General features: G+C 38.7%; 1 protein-coding gene across 4 annotated transcripts in view; it reads left to right on the top strand.

Moving 5' to 3' along the window:
* The window catches only part of LOC136860994 (endoplasmic reticulum aminopeptidase 1), a 188,147-nt gene that overhangs the window by 50,519 nt on the left and 115,856 nt on the right, over window positions 1–21,772 (top strand). For all 4 annotated transcript variants that reach the window (XM_067138794.2, XM_067138792.2, XM_067138795.2 and 1 more), the window contains 3 exons: window positions 1,275–1,469; window positions 12,644–12,799; window positions 20,012–20,136. In XM_067138794.2, the coding sequence (XP_066994895.2) occupies window positions 1,275–1,469; window positions 12,644–12,799; window positions 20,012–20,136 (476 nt within the window). The remainder of the gene's footprint in view (window positions 1–1,274; window positions 1,470–12,643; window positions 12,800–20,011; window positions 20,137–21,772) is intronic.

The following is a 21,772-nucleotide window of genomic DNA, read 5'->3' as shown; positions in this document are numbered from 1 at the left end:
TTTACTGGTCCATGAACTTTCCTAAGTATTTTCCTTTCAAATCACTGTAACAACTCCTCATCACCTTGTGTCATAGTCCAAATCTCCGAACTGTAAATCACCATAGTTCTCACTACTGTACAATAAACAGCCAGCCTCGGATTCCTACTAAGGCTTCTTGCTTTAAATATTTTCCTTAAGGCAAAGTAATCTTATTACCAGCTGCTGTCTTAGCATATATATTTAATTGCTATAAACAAATTTTTATTGTAATTATATCAAAGAGTCTCACACATCTAGGTCAGATACTTTCAGAAGTTGATATTAAGCAAATTTAAAAATTCTCACATTTTTAACTCTGCATAAGTTTATCCCTAAAGGTCATAGAGCAACCATTTAGGTACCATCACCTTGGGCTCAAAGAGATCTTTCCAACATAACCCTGTATGGGAGATTGTAAAAATATCAAATAACTGATTTTGCACACATAGAAAAACCTCTAACATTTTTTTACCTCCCCCCTGCTGTCTCTTTCTTTTGGGGGTTTGGACCATTTTGTTATGCAAATGTAAGGCACCAAATGCTCTACTTTAGACATCCTAAACACTTTCATATCTCCTTTTCATCTCAAAATGGTCACCAATTTTAGCCATTGTCACCAATTCTAGCCACTGTCACCCATGTATTTCCAACTGAGGTCTATATTTGAATCAAACTTTACCTGAATCATTCAGATTGGATATTTACTTATGGAGTTATAAAGCAGAATGTGACCACGTGACATTGTTATACTCACTTCATTGATGTTGTCATGTCAAAGAATATGTAATGGAACATAATAATCACAGGCAATTGCATAGGAATTCACATGATATTGATGAAATACAACTAAAAGTATCCCTTTACAGGTCAGGTAATGAAATAATTACAAAGCTGTCAAAGTCACACAAAATTTTACTTGAAATATTCCATTATAACAGCTTAACATTATAATGCAACACAGTCAATGAGGAATTTACACAATTTGTAATAAATAAAAAAACTAAAAAATCATTTCTTTGAGTGTTATATGTGAGAGAAAATAGAGTATTCTCACTTCTTCTTCTTCTTCTTCTTCTTCTTCTTCTTATTATTATTATTATTATTATTATTATTATTATTATTATTATTATTATTATTATTATTATTATTATTATTATTATTATTATTATTATTATTATTATTATTATTATTATTATTATTATTATTATTATTATTATTATTATTATTATTATTATTATGTCTTTTCATTATAGATATTCTGAGAGTTACCTGCAAGTTACAAAAGTGATCAGAGATATGAAGACATCCCAGTGTGAGATTTTACTGAGTGAACCATTAATCAAAGGAGTAACATATCAGCTGGATATGCCATTTTCAGGCCAGCTATCAAATGATAAACATCAAGGTTTCTACCATAGCTCTAATGAGAATAACACTTCAGAAATGAGGTAACACTTTATTGCTTTATTTCTGTCATACAAAAAAATAGAAGAGAAATTTATTCAGTTTAAAATTTCTATGTTAATTTTAAATAAATTTCCTATTCAAAAGAAATCAATTATTTTTATTTTTTTTTTGTACAAATAAACACTAAGGCCCCATTCACAATGCAAACGTAACCGTAAACTTAACGACGTAACGTAACCGTAAAATGAACGTAAAATGTGTGATATTCACAATGGAGGAACGTAACATTAACATAAAGAGTCACAGCAGCCAATCAAAACACTGCCATGTTATTTAGCACGGAAGTTGGGTTTTGGACTATCTCGCAGTTTTATATTTCAATAGCTTGATGGAATCAAACAATGTGGTAGCGGAATTAATATTACTTCAAACATCTATTGCAGAAAATGGGTTCATCCCTTGAATTAAAGAAGGTTACCTCAGTGCGATTTCGATAATCTAATGTAAGAAATGACCCTCATCAGTTTTGGACATGTGGATGAAACCTGAACTGTTTGCCTTTCTTACGATTTACTTCCTCTTTTCTAATAAAAAAGTAAGGTCTCCTTTACCGACATCTATGCACCTATCTATCACACCCCGATGAGATGTTTGGATCTATTTGTTTGGATGATATGGTTTTCGTAAACTAGTAGTACGTATAATGTTAAGAAATATACAGGGACACTATTTTATTTATGACAGGGATTGTCTCTCGTCCGTTCGCCAGCGCTGCGAGCTTGTCTCCCGCCATTTACCGTCAGATTTCATTGCCACAGGATATTTATTTCCATCTATAATTTTTTGGTACAGCGTCTTTGTAATTCTTTCTCCAGACATTGTTTTGAAAGAGAATTACAAGTGTTTCGTCGAAAGAAGTCATTATATCGTGCACAAAATACCATGTTTACCTCTGCTCTGATTGGCTGGTTCTTAACGTAAAATTGACCGCAAGAGCTTGGAGTTTGCAATCCCCTAATTTTATAGACTCGCAGTTAAGTTTACGTCGGCGCATTGTGAATGGTTCCATTAGATAAGATGGCCGCTAACTTCTGAGTTAACATTAATTTTAAGTTTACGTTACGTTACGTTACGTTACGTTACGTTACGTTACGTTTGCATTGTGAATGAGGCTTAACACTTTCGGGTCCTGCAGGTTGCTAATATCAACAAAATAAAATGTTTTGTTTAATACAGTAATAATTTGACAATAAGTGTCAGTTACAAATTATTAGAAAACCATCTATAAATGACATACAATTAAAGGTATCTAAATATTGTCTACATTGATGTGATGCCTAAGAATAAGCAGGGAACTTTTGATTTCTGTGATCACTAATACTGTGGGGAGATCAAATTGCTTCCACGTTAATGCAAAATCTTGGGACAGGGAGCCACATATTCTCAGCATCAAGCTAATTACTTCAATCTCTATTAAAGTGTGTATTTTTCTTTAATAATAATCCACTGTTGCTTCATAGATGTTTTTTCAAATTAACTTTTATTTAAGAAAGTTGGACCACTATTGACTTTTTTTATTAACTCATGAATTATCCACATTTGTTCCTTCTTCTGCTCTGAGGTTAAGTAACAAGGGACCATTCTGATATTGGAGTAGAGGATACATTTCAAATACCATTACTTTAACTCTCTCTTTCCATTCACCCTCATGAGGATGTAATTCCAATATAATGTCACTGCCTTGGCCATGATTCTCCAGGCTTCTCTGTATTATTATTATTATTATTATTATTATTATTATTATTATTATTATTATTATTATTATTATTATTATTATTATTATTATTATTATTATTATTATTATTATTATTATTATTATTATTATTATTATTATTATTATTATTATTATTATTATTATTATTATTATTATTATTATTATTATTATTATTATTATTATTATTATTATTATTATTATTATTATTATTATTATTATTATTATTATTATTATTATTATTATTATTATTATTATTATTATTATTATTATTATTATTATTATTATTATTATTATTATTATTATTATTATTATTATTATTATTATTATTATTATTATTATTATTATTATTATTATTATTATTATTATTATTATTATTATTATTATTATTATTATTATTATTATTATTATTATTATTATTATTATTATTATTATTATTATTATTATTATTATTATTATTATTATTATTATTATTATTATTATTATTATTATTATTATTATTATTATTATTACAGGGATGCATCGTGGAACGCAGAGGTAGGGCAGCACGTGGTGTGAATGGTTGGACAGGGGACCACTTAGAGCAAAAATTTGCTTTAACAAAATTGGAAATTTTATTTCTTTCCTCTCTTAAAAACCACATAGAGAATCTAATGATTTAACAAGGATTAGTTGAAAAATTACTTGAGAATAATAACATTTAACAATGAGGTTATTAGCTCCAATAATATATTGGACTTAGAAGTCTCTAATCAGGTACAAGATTAATTGGAAGAAACTCCCAGTCATGAACATACATAAAAACCAAATAGAGTAATCCAATGATTTAACAAGGATTAGTTGAAAAATTACTTGAGAATAATAACATTTAACAATGAGGTTATTAGCTCCAATAATATAGTGGACTTAGAAGTCTCTAATCAGGTAGGCCTACAAGATTAATTGGAAGAAACTCCCAGTCATTAACATACATAAAAGAGTATAATTGCTCTGAACAGGTACACACTATAGAGTCTGAGCTCCAAATACTTAGCGGCTAACCTGAATAAAGCAATCTGTCACTTGTTACATTCTCAATTACACAATTAACCAATTGGGTGACCCCACTTCATAGTGTTCATACATAGGTCGTCCCATAGTGGGTTTATCAATTAAAAACTTTCACAACCAGGTTCCCCAAAGGAACCTAAATGTAGACACGGTTATGCACAAAACCGTGAAGAATATACAGGGGCATATTACCCATTCTACTAGGCCTTAAGAAGAAAAAGAAAAGGTTACAACAAAACAAGCCATTAACAAGAGGCAAGGAGGTGAAACACCAGCACTCCTTAGGAGAATGTTCTGGAAAGACAAGAACCTAAGTGGGATTAAGGTCCAAAGACACAGAGGCTAATCCCATACATAAAGCAGTGACTAAAGGGGAAGGTTTCAAGGCCAAGACAAATTTCAAAAATTTTAGAAGTTGAAAAACTTTAGTCATCCAGCTAAAAGTAGAAGGGGAGAGTTCCAAGGTCACCACTTATGCTCCCTCACATTAAATATTATCCCAGTAGTCCAAAGACTGTGCAGAAGGTCCTATGTTTCAACAAAAAATGAAAGGATTAAAATATGGAAAACTGCTGAAATATTCCCCTCAAAACACACGCCGGTACAATCGCATATTTAGGTAAATTCTGCCATTACCTGTCAGTGTTGGATATTCTTCAAACCGATGACCCTCTGCCTCCTGCCTCCTCTAAACTCTGTCAAGTCGCACTCTCAATCACCGGAGCAAATCAGACAATAGTACAAGAATTGAAAGAATTGAGGTCAATTTGTGTAAATAATGTAGGCTATATATATATTTATGTCTTATGCATTTCCCAAATAGTCCTTAAAAAGACATTGGGTTCTTCCATTTCTTTACATTTTGTCAGTTTCTGATTTGAGTTTTGTAATCTACCACATGATTTTATGGCTGATGATGTCTCAAATAGAGATGAAACATGTCTAATATTCTTAATATGTTTTTAATTAAATAGTTCACTTGTAAAGCGATGTGTATTGATTAGGTGAACCAAAACCTAACATTGTTTGCAAATCAGACAAGACGGCCCAAAAGCGCTCTCCTTAAATAGCTCCGCAGGGGAAGTTCTAGACTATATAAGAATCCAGAGCACTGATAGGCTCAATTTCCATACACACCCCTGAGTTCTGATTTGTTAGAGAACTAAGTTACAGACATGTGATTAGGCAAATTACATTAGAGGAGGAACCAGATGAAGTATTGACAACTTTGGCACAAAAAAACAATAACCAGTAAAAAGGTTTTTCCAACTACAACAAATTAAATTTCTTCATAACTTAATTTGGGCTTAGCCCACAAGAGATCACTGGAGAATAGATGCCAAAGCCATCTAGCCATCAGAAAAGAAAGTTTTAGAAAGTCTTAAAAGTTCTCAATCACTGTCGGAGATGGCCATAGTGGAGAGGGCGCACAGTTTATGTAGCTGGGGAAGGTATACCCCTAGTTCAATTATTATTATTATTATTATTATTATTATTATTATTATTAGGAAATACATCACAATTGGGGAAAATCTCGGTTGCAATGGACACTTACAGTAGTGTGATAATAAGGTAAAGTTAACACATACTTACCTGACAACAACAACAACAACAACAACAACAACAACAACAACAACAACAACAACAACAACAACAACAACAACAACAACAACAACAACAACAACAACAACAACAACAACAACAACAACAACAACAACAACAACAACAACAACAACAACAACAACAACAACAACAACAACAACAACAACAAGCAATGCAATGCAATGCAATGGAAAGAAAATATTACAAGAAATACTACTAGTTTAATATTATAAATCCAGCATCTTAATATACGAATTGGTTTGATTGATAATTCGCAAATTGATAAATGCCATAAATTAATTTGTCTCCTTATCATGGAAAATTCTAAATTCCCATGGAGGGAATTAGATATTTTTCACCAATAGAGCATGTCAAAAATGTCAAAAACATATCAGATGTAAGGCTTTTCAGGCGCTTGCTCTATTAACCAGCGTTTTGTCTTAGGTCTGACACTACTCATCAGAGTGGGATGTGTCAGACCCTACCCACTGATGCTGGGGTGTATGCAGGTGAACGTTACGTTTTCTAGTTTTCATTCCCCTCCCTGAAGGGGAGGGGCGGGCCACCCTGAAGGTAATGCCTTCACTCTGGCCAGGAGTTTCGGCAGGTTGGAGAAGGAATGATGGTATGGGGAGGAGGGTAAATTGATGTGTGGAATTAGGAGATGTGTGCGGATAGTATTTAATTATCGATGATGTGTGCAAGGATTAAATATTCAGAGGAGAGTGCAATGGTTGACAAGTTTTAGATGAGAGGGTTAGGATGGAATTGAAGAGTTAGAAGGTGTAATGTTGCAGTTATATCGCATAATGAGGTGCTGAGGAGTATGAGGAGTTCAAGTTGCGGAGGAGGTTGATAGAAATTAGGTGGGGGTAGGGGTGGATGGATGGGTTGACTAGGTTGAAATGTAGGACTGGCTGGCTGGGGGCTATGAAAGGGAGTGTTGGAAGTATGGCGAAAAGGTTGGGGTACGGAACGAGAGGGCTCCACTTTGAAGCGATGTCGAAAGATGTAGGCACCAGTGTTGATAAGTTGTTCCACATCATCGGCGGTGGGAAGGTGTATTCGGACCATAAAAGTAGGGCCGGAGGCGTTGTAAATCCTGAACACACGATGAGCGGGGATGCCTGCTGCCTGGAGTTCTTGGAGAATGTCCCGTTCCGAGATGGTAGGTTCTACGGTGCGGATGACACAGCTTGACATAGTGTAGAGAAGTGGTGGTTGCAACAGCAGCAATGATGTTGTGGCGGGTGCTGTGGTGTCGTCTGGTGGTGACGCTGTGATGGAGTCTATGATGTTGTCGGAGATTTGCTGGGGACAAGGTTGTGCAGAAGTCAGGGTAGAAGGGAGTGAGGATATCATTACAGGCGAAGGATGGCATGACATAACAGTAGTAACAGGAATATGGTGGAGGGTAGTGGCTGACATCGTAGGGATCATGGTGGTAGTAGTTGGAGGTGTGTGATGAAGGGGAAAGGAGGGTGATGTTTGTTGTAGCAGTGGCCTGGGTTGAGGCATGTTGACGACGGGCAATGTGGTGGGATCTGCTGTAAGCTGAGCTAAGATGGGCTGGCCAGTAGGCTCCACTAGGTAGTATTGGTCATGAATAGTCACTCCAGTGTCAAGGAGGCACTTCAAGTCATCCAACGTAGGTAGGTAAAGAAGAACCTGCGATGATGGAGATGAAGTTGAGGCGTCCAACATCTGGTAGGCATCGTGGACTGGGAAGCCAGTGGTGCGGAGGGCGCAGCAAATGTCATCTTCGGATATGGCGGGATGAACATCGGGGATAATGCAGGTGCGCATGGTGTTGGGACGGTCGACTTCCAACTCGGTGTCAGGCTTATATGCTTTCGAGTCTGGCGGGGAGCTGAATTAAAGATGTAGAGCCACCCGGCCGGCAACAAAAATGATGAGAAGAGTCTTCGGAGATTTTTGAAATCAGAGCTCCTCGAGAAAGCAGAGCTGTGTGCAGGTGAACTTCTTCTTTTCTCATTTTCATTCCCCACCCAAAGGGCGGGACGGGTCCCCTAGAGAGTGACGCTCTCGCTCGGGCTGGGAGAATGGAAAAGAATTAGGAGGTGGGATAGAAGAAAAAGGTGGTTATGCATTAAGAGTGAAGTTTAATTGAATGTAGCAGGATGGAGATGGAATGGGAGGAGTTGCAGAATTGTTGTGATATTGTTGAGGGAAGTGATGAGATGTTGGATGATATCTAGCATTGGAGGTGGTTGGGGGAAGAAACTAGGTGTAAAAGGTCGTGGGCAGACGGGTGTACTAGGTTGAAAAGGAGGGGCTGGCCAGAGGTGGCAATATAGTGGGTTGAAATGTTGGCGAATAGGTCGAGGTGGGGAGAGAGAGGGCTCAACTTTATGACAATGGTGATAGATGGAGGATCCATTGGTAATAAGTCGTTGGATGTCTTCGGCAGTTGGAAGGTGGACGTGGACCATATACGTCGGGCTGGAGGAGTTCTTGATCCGAAAGATGCGATGGACTGGGGCGCCTGCAGCTTGAAGTTCCTGGAGAATCGTTCGAGCTGATAGAGCAGGATCCACTCTGCGGATCACACAACTGTACATGGTGTGACAGGTCGATGAGGACTGCGGTGATGGTGGTGCGGCGGAGGCTGCTGCGTCGGCGGCGTGTGTAGATGATGGTGACGAAGGCAGTGCTGTAGCTGGAGACGGAGATGTCTGAATGGGCTGGTACGGGGGTTGTAGTCCTTCAGGGGTACAGCAGAGAGGGAGGGAAGAAATCATGAGAGGAGAAGGATGGCATGTTACAACAGTTGTGACCAGAACAGAATTATAGATATGGATGGATGGCGTGGTGGTCGTTGTGACGGTAGTAGTGCTGGTGGTGGTGATGAGAATAGTGTGGGAGCGAGAGGAGGGTAGTGGGGTCGTTGTCCACTGTGGTGGTACTTTTTTGGAAAAGTACGAAGGACTAGACGTCACTCAATGAATCTGGCGTCCAAGTAGATTCCGTTAGCGATGAAATGTGAAACGGTGTCCGATGATTGCTGCTCCCTCTCCGGCTCCCTACTGTCCCCAAGCTGCTCCACTCCCTCGCTTTTATACCTCCTGAGGGCGCGCATGTAGAGTGGAAACAGCACAGGTGGAACCGCAAGTCGAAGAAGGAGGCAGCGATGGGTCATCCTTGTCCCTGAGGAGAAGGATCTACCCACCAGTGCTTTTATTCACTATTATTAATATACATGCAATTAACGTGGCCGAAAGGCATACAATAACATTACAAAGGTTACAATAATGCACATACAAAAGAACAAAAGGAAACAAGATACACTTAAACACGATATGGTGCTCTCCGTTGTCGGACGCAGTGATACCAACCCCTCCGTACATTCAAGCCCAGCTCTCTGAAAAACCAACCTTGTTCCAGTTGTTCATGACCCCCCATTCTGGACGATGCTTCAGCCATCAACACCCTCCTTCCCAACAACCACTGCCATTACCACCACCACGACATCCGCTAGTATCCTTTCTTCTCTTCCTGTCACAACAGTTACCACTTGTCACCCATCACCTGTTATGTCATCATCTCTCCCAATTTCTTGGCCCTCTGCCCTTCAGTAACTCCCTGCTAGCACGCCGGACTCAACTATCACCACTTCGGCAGCCAACACCGCAGCAGCTGCCGCACAGACATCTTCGACCCAGTCATCTTCACAGTCCCCTTCAGTTGTGTATAGCTGTGTACTACGTGGAATCCCACCTCAAATCTCCAACAGGGATGTTCTACAAGAACTTTGTATGGTGGGCGTTCCCGTCCGATGTGCTATTCGGATTCGGAACGCCCATGGCCCTACATTTATGGTGCGGCTCCAACTGCCTACATCTGATGCTGTCCACCAGCTCATCACCACCAGTGCCAGTGTCCATGGCCAACATTATTGAGTGGAACCCTCTCATTCCCCACCCTCACCCGGTTGCCAACCCTATGATCATACTCTCATCACCTCCGGCCAGCCCCTCCTCCTGTTTACCCATCTCCACCAGTGTGTCCACCCCTTCCTCCAAATGGTTTCATCCCTCCACCCCTCCCAATGTTTGAACTCCTTCGTCTTCTCATCGCTTCCCTCAATCATATGACAGCTACCCTCCATCTCCTTTCACCTTTACCCAGGCACTTCCTTCTGAACTTCATCTCTCCCACTTGCACTCCACGTTTTCCCTCACACCCTACCATAAATCATTTCTTGTCTCACATGTACTTATGAAGTAAATAAAGCGTTTGTTCAATCCTTAGGCATAGACAAAATTCCTATCCCATCTCCTACTTCTTCACATCCTTTAACCACCTCCCACCTGCATCTCTTGACCAGAGAGAGGGCGTTACCCTCTAGGTGGCCCACCTCACCCTTTCAGGGTGGGAAATGAAAGCATTGTTAGTAGTAGTTCACCTGCATACACCCCAGCGTCAGTGGGTAGGGTCTGACACATCCCACTCTGATGAGTCTAGTGTCAGACCTAAGACGAAACGCTGGTTAATAGAGCAAGCGCCTGAAAAGCTTTACATCTGATATGTTTTTGACATCTTCTTATCATTACAAGTCATTACTTTCATTTTTGGTCCGTACTGACAATAGCGATCTCACTTAATTTACAAAAGGTATACATTTATTATTCAACCTATTCAATACATACAGTACCACGTTATGTGGTTAATTAGACATAAAAGATCTGAATATTATGGACATGTTTCGCCCTTCTTATTGGGCATCATCAGCATATTGACTAATCTTAAAACAAACATTAAAAAAAAAAGAAAAAGATAACATTTATAGTTTATAAGAATTAAGCTAAGATTTGTTATGATATTAAAATTTATGGAACAGTGGTTAAGAAATATGATTTTGGGAATTACAAGCACATGTTAAAATTATTGTAGACTAATTTAAAATCTTGTCTAAAAAAGTATTTGTATTGATATAAAGTTCTATAAACAGCGTGCGTCTGGAACTGAAATGGATCCTGTTCGTTGTGAAAGTCAGCATATATTTGCTGCGCTAGCTGCTAATGTAGGTCAGAGGGTGAATTTTGTTTATATTATATGTTCCAACATTAAAAGATAGGTTAAGAAAAGGCGAATGTTATGATGTATCTTCAGCAAGTTGATTGGTTTAAGATGCTCTCTGATATAACCGTTGTGAAAGTGTACTGGTTGGAGCTGCTATGAGGAGAGATTATATCAATATTTGAAGGTTATACTTGATTTTCACATAAGAGTGTAGTTTTCTAGCAGATGTAGGAATCTCGATGAATAGAGTGTCATTAAATCAAATGCCGAATGTATATCTATCTTGTTGTGTTAGCAGCTGCTGCTAACAGCCTCGGCCGTTGTTTGGAACCATTTCTTATAACCTTCTTTTTACGTTTACAGGCTGCTCTCACTTCATCATTCCACCAAGATGTTCACCTTTTCCCATCTTTACACACAGTTGTTCCTAGGCATTCACTTGCTGTTTCTATTACAGCATCCCTGTATGCCACCCATTCACTTTCTATATCCTGAACCTGCTTACCGTCTACTGCTCGAAATTTCTCACTAATCATATCCATGTACTTCTGTCAGGCTGGGACAGGACTCAGACATGATAAGAAGATCTCATAACATAACATTCGCCTTTTCTTAACCTATCTTTTAATGTTGGAACGTATAATACAAACAAAATTCACCCTCTGACCTACGTTAGCAGCTACCGCAGCAAATATATGCTGACTTTCACAATGAAGAGGATCCATTTCAGTTCCAGACATATGCTGTTTTTAGAACTTTATATCAATACAAATACTTTTTTAGACAAGATTTTAAATTAGTCTACAATAATTTTAACATGTGCTTGTACTTCCCAATATCATATTTCTTAACCACTGTTCCATAAATTTTAATATCATAACAAATCTTAGCTCAATTCTTATAAACTATAAATGTTATTCTTTTTTTTTTTAAATGTTTGTTTTAAGATTAGTTAATATGCTGATGATGCCCAATAAGAAGGGCGAAACATGTCCATAATATTCAGATCTTTTATGTCTAATTAACCACATAACGTGGTACTGTATGTATTGAATAGGTTGAATAATGAATATATACCTTTTGTAAATTAAGTGAGATCTTCTTATCATGTCCGAGTCCTGTCCCAGCCTGACAAACATTTGTCAGTTTAAGCCCATGCAGACCTCTAACTTATATACTGCACCTGAGCAACTGCAGATGGTCTATGATGATGATGATTATATTATAATTAAAATAAATTGGAAGTACTAATTTTATATTATATTGATTGGGTGGATTACCTCATTTATCTACAATAATTATATTATCATCAATACGGGACATGAAAATTATAAACTTTGATGAGAGTTTCTTCTCAAGCATGGAACTTCTGTGTTTCAACATCCTGCCTATTCCTATTTACCTGACTTTGTCCCTTTCCTCTCTCCAATGATGAAAAACATCTGAAAGAATGTCAGTCTTCATCAGGAAATGAGGCACACACAGCATTGCAGGAGACTGCCAAAGATGGCTTCTGGCAGTGTTTTGAGAAGCTTTACCAATGCTGGAAAAAGTATATAGTCACCTCAGGGAATTACTTTGAACATGGTTTGTAAACAGTGTTTTCAATCATTCGTTGTTAGGAACTACATACCAAGTCTCCAAACGTTTTGATCCTAGCTTGTATTTTGCTACCTGGTATTTTAAAAGAGTATTGTGTATTTCCGTTTGTTAATGTGTGAACATAAACTAACATCTTATTTTATGAAGGTGGTTTATAGCAACTCACATGAAACATGGCAATGCGAGAAGAGTCTTCCCTTGTTTTGATGAGCCAACATTCAAAGCAACATTTGAAGTTAGTGTTACTCGGCCCATCAACATGAAGGCCATCTCTACCATGCCAATCAGAACTTCAGACACTGTGTGAGTATGTGCATGTCACTAATACACTAATGATTTATTTCCCTCCCTAAAGGATCTGAAATATTTCATAATTTACACCCTGAGAGGATAGCAAGTTTGTATGTTAACTTACACAGTCTCTAAATTAACATCAAAGAGAGAAAGCTAGGAGGGAGGATAGACACACACTTAAAGGTTGCACACAAGGACATCTCCTAGCTTCCTGCCTTTGATGATGTAGATCATGAGAAAGAAAGTGATGTGATTTAATGAAGCAAATTGCACAGCAATGGGGCATTGGGGCATTGAAAATTGCTTGTCTTTATAGAGATATGCTAATTTAGGAACTATGAATGTAAACTTCTTGAATACAAATTTCTTCAATTACTAGCCAACATTTGTTTGTATAGGGTGGTTGAAAACAATGTGAACTGGGGATATAAGAATTACAGGGTTCGATATACTGATAAATAAATTGAAAAAAAAAAAATTCAATACCATGTGCCACTGTAATTTTATTTCTTGAAGTTAGCCAATCAGATTGCTTCACAGGTGAATTCAAATGGGCTTTGTGAGGCAGTGTTGCTAAATCTGCACTTGGTTTAAAATCGGCTTGAGAGCACCAATCGAAGAAAACAACCTTCACCAAGGGAGGGATTTGTACACCATGGACTGCCCAGCTGACAGGATTGCACCATACCAAGAATGCTACAGTGACACTGGCTGAAATGTGATGATTATTGCTTTTTAAGAGGAAGTACAACTAGGCAACCATCCTCTATGTAATACTAATCAAAGAGAAAAATGAAAGGCATCCAACATTTCAAAAAATGAAGGTATAGCCAAAGGAAGACAAGGGCCACAAAGGGCATGAAAATGAAAGACTCCGTAGGCCTTGCAATCTAATACCATGGGGGTCAGAAAGGAACAAGTGTTGACCAAGGGAGGTTGGATAGGATAAATGAAAGTTAGGAGCCTGGCATAAGTAAGTGAAAGCAATGCCACGACTCAGTTCATGGTCCTGTGGTCGCCAACCCACACTCTAAGTTGAGGGGCCCCTTTTAATCACCTCTTATGACAGGCAGGGATACTGTGGGTGTCACGGGCAGATTTAGCAAAACCGCCTTGTAATGCCCATTTAACATTGCCCGTGAAGCAGTCTGTTTGGCTAACTTCAGCATTTGATAAAATCACAATGTGTGTTGTTGTGTTTGAGTCATCAGTCCATAGACTGGTTTGATGCAGCCCTCCATGCCACCCTATCATGTGCTAACCTTTTCATTTCTACGTAACTATTGCATCCTACATCTGCTCTAATCTGCTTGTCATATTCATACCTTGGTCTACCCCTACCGTTCTTACCACCTACACTTCCTTCAAAAACCAACTGCACAAGTCCTGGGTGTCTTAAGATGTGTCCTATCATTCTATCTCTTCTTCTCGTCAAATTTAGCCAATAATACAGATAATACCAATATAATGGTATTATAAATTTTACTCATTCGGGACAAATATTTTAAATTCCCTATGGGAATCAACATCTGTATTATCTGATGGCCAGGCAGCCATCAATTTTTTGGAAATGAGACATAGCTCTCATAGTGCATTGGCAGTGCTGGTGGCTTCAAGTAGCCTATGCAGTGGCCTCCACAGGAGATCCATCAACTCTTGAACTCTTCGTACGTCTCAGAACTCCCCTTACTCCTTAATTTTTTTTGTCGGCCGGGTGGCTCAGCATCTCTACTCCAGCTACTTCGCCAACTTCAAAAAAGCAAATTGGCTGACGCCTTGTTGGAAGTTAGCCACCCCTATACCTACTCTTTTCTCCTCACCATGACAACCACTACCACTCCTACCACAACAACAACCACCACGACCTGCGCACTTCGCATTCCCTACCTTCCTGTCACTACGGTTACGTACTCCCATTCTTCCCCTCTTCTGACTACGACCCTTCCTCTGCCGCCATACCCTGATCCGCCCAGTTACCTGTACATCCCTCCTCGCTACTTCAACCGTTCGACCATCGCTGAAGAAACCTCTGCTACGACACCAGTCATACAGCCTTCACCTCCAGCAGACACCGTGCGCCATTCAACATCACCACTGCCAGATCGCACCACTATGCATAGTTGTGTCTTACGCGGCGTGGATCCTGACATCTCAGATCGAGAGGTTATCCAAGAACTTAATCTCGAAGGCATTCCTGTGCGTCGTGCCTTCCGAATTTGGAACAACTCCGGACCAACCTATCTCGTCCGTCTCCACCTGCCTACGGAAGAAGCAGTCCAACGTCTTCTTACCAGCGGAGCACGTATCTACGGTCGTCAACATCAAGTGGAACCTTCACGCTCCCCTCCTAGAACCCCCAACAGCCCACGTCTTCGACCCCGGCCAGCCCCCTCATATCGAACTCCCTCGCACGTTCGTCCACCAACTCAATTCTCCTTCTCACCACCCTTCACAGCCGACCTTCTCAGACTTCTCATCACCTCCTTGTACAATATCTCCGCAACCTTACACCTACTAACCTTTCATGGCAGCCCTAGTACACTTCTCTGAATTTTCACCCCTTCCACACATCCCTGATATTTAAATAACATCCGAGCACACCTCCTCAACCATTAATTCCACTTACCCTCCTCCTTACAATATTGGTCCTTCCCCCAACTCTTTCCACATCTCCGGCCTGGGAGACAGCGACACTGTCTAGGGGCCCACCTCGCCCGAAGGGCGGGGAATGAAACACGTTGCAGCAGCAGCAGCCTCCACAGTATGCACTAGCCTTGCGTCTTGGGTGGTGTGCTAAGTCCCAACTGATGAGCCTAACTTAGCATACGAGGGCGAAACGCAGGCAACCAAGAATGAGTTAGCTGGAAAATTTATAATGTCCAATAACGGACCATTATATTGGTATTATAAATTTAGCCAAATCGATCTCCTCTCACCAATTCGATTCAGTATCTCTTTATTCATGATTCGATCTATCCATCTCACCTTCAGCATTCTTCTGTAACACCACATTTCAAAAGCTTCTATTCTCTTTCTTTCTGAGCTAGTTATCGTCCATGTTTCACTTCCATACAATGCCACGCTCCACACGAAAGTCTTCAAAAACATCTTTCTAATTCCGATATCAATGTTTGAAGTGAGCAAATTTCTTTTCTTAAGAAAGCTCTTCCTTGCTTGTGCTAGTCTGCATTTTATGTCCTCCTTACTTCTGCCATCGTTAGTTACTTTACTACCCAAGTAACAATATTCATCTACTTCCTTTAAGACTTCGTTTCCTAATCTAATATTTCCTAAATCACCTGCCTTCGTTCGACTGCACTCCATTACTTTTGTTTTGGACTTATTTATTTTCATCTTGTACTCCTTACCCAAGACGTCATCCATACCATTCAGCAACTTCTCGAGATCTTCTGCAGTCTCAGATAAAATAACAATATCATCGGCAAATCTCAAGGTTTTGATTTCCTCTCCTTGGACTGTGATTCCCTTTCCAAATTTCTCTTTGATTTCCTTTACTGCCTGTTCTATGTAAACATTGAAAAGGAGAGGGGACAAACTGCAGCCTTGCCTCACTCCTTTCTGGATTGCTGCTTCTTTTTCAAAGCCCTCGATTCTTATCACTGCAGACTGATTTTTATACAGGTTGTATATAATTCTTCGTTCTCGGTATCTGATCTCTATCATCCTCAGAATCATAAATAGCTTGTTCCAATCAACATTATTGAATGCCTTTTCTAGATCTACGAATGCCATGTACGTGGGCTTGTCCTTCTTGATTCGATCCTCTAAGATCAGACGTAAAGTCAGGATTGCTTCACGTGTTCCTACATTTCTCCTGAAGCCAAATTTATCTTCTCCCAACTCAGCTTCAACTTGTTTTTCCATTCTTCTGTAAATAATACGTGTTAAAATTTTGCAGGCATGAGATACTAAACTAATGGTGCGGTAGTTTTCACACCTGTCAGCACCGGCTTTCTTGGGAATAGGTATAACAACATTCTGCCGAAAATCGGGTGGGACTTCTCCTGTCTCATACATCCTGCACACTAAATGAAATAACCTTACCATGCTGGTTTCTCCTAAGGCAGTCAGTAGTTCAGAGGGAATATCATTAATTCCAGGTGCCTTGTTCCTATTTAGGTCACTCACAGCTCTGTCAAACTCTGACCTCAAAACTGGGTCTCCCATTTCATCAGCATCAACAGCCTCTTCATGTTCCAGAACCAAATTATCTACATCGTTACCTTGATACAACTGTTGGATATGCTCCTGCCATCTTTCTGCTTTGTCTTCTTTCCCTAGAAGTGGCTTTCCATCTGAGCTCTTAATATTCATGCACCTAGATTTCCTTTCTCCAAAGGTTTCCTTGATTTTCCTGTATGCAGCATCTACCTTTCCCAAGACCATACAGTCTTCGACATCCTTGCACTTCTCCTTCAGCCATTCTTCCTTAGCTACCATGCACTTTCTATCCACTTGATTCTTTAATCGCCTGTATTCTTTTCGGCCCTCTTCATTTCTAGCATTCTTGTATTTTCGTCGTTCATCAATCAGGTCTAGTATCTCCTGAGTTATCCACTGATTCTTAGTTGATCTTTTCTTCCTTCCTAACATTTCTTCAGCCGCCCTACTGACTTCATTTTTCATGACTCTCCACTCTTCCTATATAGTGTTTCCTTCAGCCTTTTTCATTTAGTCCTTGTGCAACATGTTCCTTGAAACAATCTCTCACACTCTTTTCTTTCAACTTGTCTAGATCCCATCTTTTTGCATTCTTTCCTTTCTTCAATTTCTTCAACTTCAGATGGCATTTCATGACCAACAAGTTGTGGTCAGAGTCCACGTCTGCTCCTGGGAATGTTTTGCAATCCAACACCTGGTTTCTGAATCTCTGCCTAATCATAATGAAGTCTGTTTGATACCTTCCAGTGTCTCCAGGTCTCGTCCACGTATACAGCCGTCGTTTGTGGTGTTTGAACCAAGTATTGGCAAGGACTAAATTATGATCAGTGCTGAATTCAATCAGCCGACTTCCTCTTTCGTTCCTTTGTCCCAATCCGAATTCTCCTACTGTACTACCTTCTCTTCCTTGGCCTACCACTGCATTCCAGTCTCCCATCACAGTTAGATTCTCGTCACCTTTTACATATTGAATTAAATCTTCTATCTCCTCATATATTCTTTTGATTTCTTCATCATCCGCTGAACTAGTAGGCATATAGACCTGCACTATTGTGGTGGGCATTGGTTTGGTGTCTATCTTGACAACAATAATTCTTTCACTAAGCTGGTCATAGTAGCTTATCCGCTGCCCTATTTTCTTATTATTAAACCAACTCCTGCATTTCCCCTGTTTGATTTCGTGTTGATAATTCGGTAGTCGCCTGACCAAAAATCTGTTCTGCCAACGTACTGCACTTATACCAACTACATCTAACTTTAGTCTATCCATCTCCCTTTTCAGATTCTCTAACCTACCACAACGATTCAAACTTCTAACATTCCACGCTCCGACTCGCAGAATGTCAGTATCCTTCTTCCTGATGATCGCCCCCTCTCGTGTAGTCCCCACCCGGAGATCCGAATGGGGGACTAGTTTACCTCCGGAATATGCAGCCTCTGTGGCTTAGGCGGCAGCGCGCCGGCCTCTCACCACTGGATACCGCGGTTCAAATCCTGGTCACTCCATGTGAGATTTGTGCTGGACAAAGCAGAGGTGGGACAGGTTTTTCTCCAGGTACTCCAGTTTTCCCTGTCATCTTTTATTCCAGCAACACTCTCCACTATCATTTCATTTCATCTGTCAGTCATTAATCATTGCCCAAGAGGAGTGCGACAGGCCTATGCAGCCGGCACAATTCCTATCCTCGCCGCAAGTTGGGGACTTAATTCATCCCATCCCCGACCCGGTCATTGACTGGAAAACAGGTTGTAGGTTTTCATTTGTCAGTACGGCCAACCCTCTAACACTCATATACCCAGTTCATGTTTCATCCACCCACTCTATGTTATTTTTATTATTTGAGATCTGGTTTCTGTAGTATAACATTTTACACATCATTCAAATGTCTACTAACCAGTTTGATTTTTAAAATTAATTTATGGAGAATTAAGTAATAGAAAGTGAGAGACAAATTACACTTTAAAGTCAAATACAGAAAGCTAGAAACAAGTATAGGAACACATCCTAAGATAAACACTATGCCATGTTATCGTGGGAAGAGGGAACAACAGGAAAAAGCAAGGACAAACATGAAAACTCAGAAGGTTTGAAGGTTGTCCTTGTTCTTTCATGTTTTCTTGGTTGTTTACAAAAAGATAAGAAAATAAAATCCAGCCAGTGAAACAAAATTTTTAAGGAGTATGATAGAGAAGACAAGAAAGAAAAGTGTAAGAAATGAGGATTTCAAGAAGGAAATTGGAATGAAAACGCTTTATGACGCAAAGGAGAGGGATAAACTTGGATGGTTTTGACACATTTAGAGGATTGAAGAGGAAAGGGTGCCAAAGTGGATGATGGAGACGCAGACTAATGTGGTTGAAAATGATCAAGAATAGTATAATTAGAAGAAACCTGGATTGGAACACAGTTAAGGAGCAATGGTGGTTGGAGAAGAGGAAGATGGAGAGAGGTCATAAACATCCCCAAACCAGCAGGATGGAAATGGATAATGATGAAGTGTTCCTGTTTTTTTTATATCAGTACTTGACTTTATACACAATTTAATTGATTTCATTATACACTTTAAAAAACTGTATAGAGGATACTCAACAAGATACAAACAGGACATGGAATATGTGCAGACAAGCTGCATAAATGCGGTAAAATTCTCTCCCCATTGGGATTGTAAGTCTGAAAAGCAGACTATTCACCATATTGTGAAGAACTGCAGGCAATGCATCTTTCCTTGAAACATGAAAGGTTTCCATGATGTGACGCCAGCTGCCTTCAAATGGAAGAGAAACGTAGACATAGTTTTAGAAATGACTTAGAAATAGTGTATAAATGTTCCAAATTATTCCATTTTTCTTTCAGTTAGGTTTTGTACTTTTTTTTAATTTCTTTAATATGTATTCTTTATATGTGAATATATTCTGTAGGTCTACAACCTTGTATGTATATTTCATCATATTTAGAAGCACTTACTGTAATCCATATTATATGCTAAATAAATCTTTATAATGGTCATGAATATTCAAGTATTAATTCTTCTGTTGCAGAGCTGATGAAGATGGGTGGGTGTGGGATCACTTCCAAATAACTCCTCCAATGTCTATCTCTTCCCTCATAATATTCATATTCAATCCAAGAAATTTGTTTCCTGTGTCACCAACTGTTACTCAAGGTATGTGTAGAGTGTGAAATATTTTAATGTTGAAAACATTTCTACTACTGGTACTTACTACGAAAAATGTGCCAAAAGTTGAAGAGCTAAAAGGCCTGGAAAGGTTTCAACTTTTGAGTCTTGGATAGCTCTATCAAACTTAAAAAAATAAAATGTCAAAGATCACTTCTGGCCTAAATGTAGTTTTGGAAAAACAGCCTAAAATTGCTTGTTTACTAATTTTCTTTTTGATTCAAATCCTAGTCAAGTGAATTTATTTACATAATTATTTCTGTAATGTGTTCCTTGGTTCAATACCCTCAGGCATTTTTTAATTTTTTGGAAAAATGTCCACACCGAATATAGTTATAAGGGCTTAATGAAACTGTGCATTGACTCACATTAGCACTCATAATGGTAGAAATAGGCAAACTGCTAATCTAGTAGACCAGATAATGATGATTAAGAAAAGGATTGTAGTTTTTAGGAGCAAATAATATATTCTCATACTTTATTACATTTTATTTACCTAAAATACATAGCTCATGTCCATAGGATGTTTTCAACTTTGAGTTGCTTGCCTGAAGGGCTAGAACTGTAGACTTTTCCCCCTTCTTCTTGTTCATCAACATTTGTCCTATCTAGTGGCTTCTCTGTCCCTTTTAATTCAGCCATGGAACATGTCAGGCGAAGCTTTATGCTCTTCATGTCTGATCAAGCAGTAATTAGTATTCTCGGTGGGACTTCCTTGAATAAATGTATTCTGATGCCCTGTTACCATGGTTGATGATCATCCCTGTTGAAAATGAACTTGTTTGTATTTATTTGGCTTTCTTCCATTCTTATCTTCTTATATTGAGGCTGTAGATCTGTCAAGATGACCTTTCAATGTGGTTTGATACCCACTATCCTGACTAAGCTGCGAAGCAGTAATCAGTTTGTTGAAGACAAAGAAAAAATGGATGTTGAAAAACTAAGACTAATGAGGGGAGAGCCCATGAATGTGAAGACTGCACTGTATGAAGATATGGATATTTTCCTTTTGTGTTTTTGATGTTTTGCCCTTGCCTGTGTTTATCCTATTATGTTCCTATCATTCTATATATAATTTGATTTGGTTGAAGGGTATTGTTAACCAGCCGCATGCAGCCATCTTTGGAAACACCACAGTTCTACCCTATGATCGTCTGGGCAAGTGGCCTTTTCCTGGCCTAATTTGCTTCACATCAGTCTTGACTACATTCATGATGATTTGTTTGCTGAGTCATTTAAGGCGACACTCCAGAAATAAAAATCAATATTTTGGTCATTTTGGTGAATTTTTTTAATGACTGAAATTGAAAGGGTTGAGTTTTTTTTTCTTGCCACAAAGTTATTCCACTGAATTCAAACAATTTATCGCTGCAATAATGCTTTGTTTGCCAATTGTAATTTCACATTTAAATCCCATTTTTCTCCCATAATATTCTGTCAGATATAACAAAATTTGTATGATATATGTATCACAGCTATAATGAAACCTGCATATGGAATTTTTGACTGCAGAATTTTTTCAAGTAGTAGGGATTTTTAAGTCCAAAATTTCAGAACGTAAAAATTACACAAATTTTAGTACGATACATCTCCTTATATAAATTACTAGCAAGATACCCGTGCT

The sequence above is a fragment of the Anabrus simplex genome, chromosome 1 (genome assembly GCF_040414725.1).
Source record: "Anabrus simplex isolate iqAnaSimp1 chromosome 1, ASM4041472v1, whole genome shotgun sequence".
Taxonomy (NCBI): Eukaryota; Metazoa; Arthropoda; class Insecta; order Orthoptera; family Tettigoniidae; genus Anabrus; species Anabrus simplex.
Note: the sequence above shows the minus strand (reverse complement) of the source record. Positions and strands in the feature narration are given on the sequence as shown.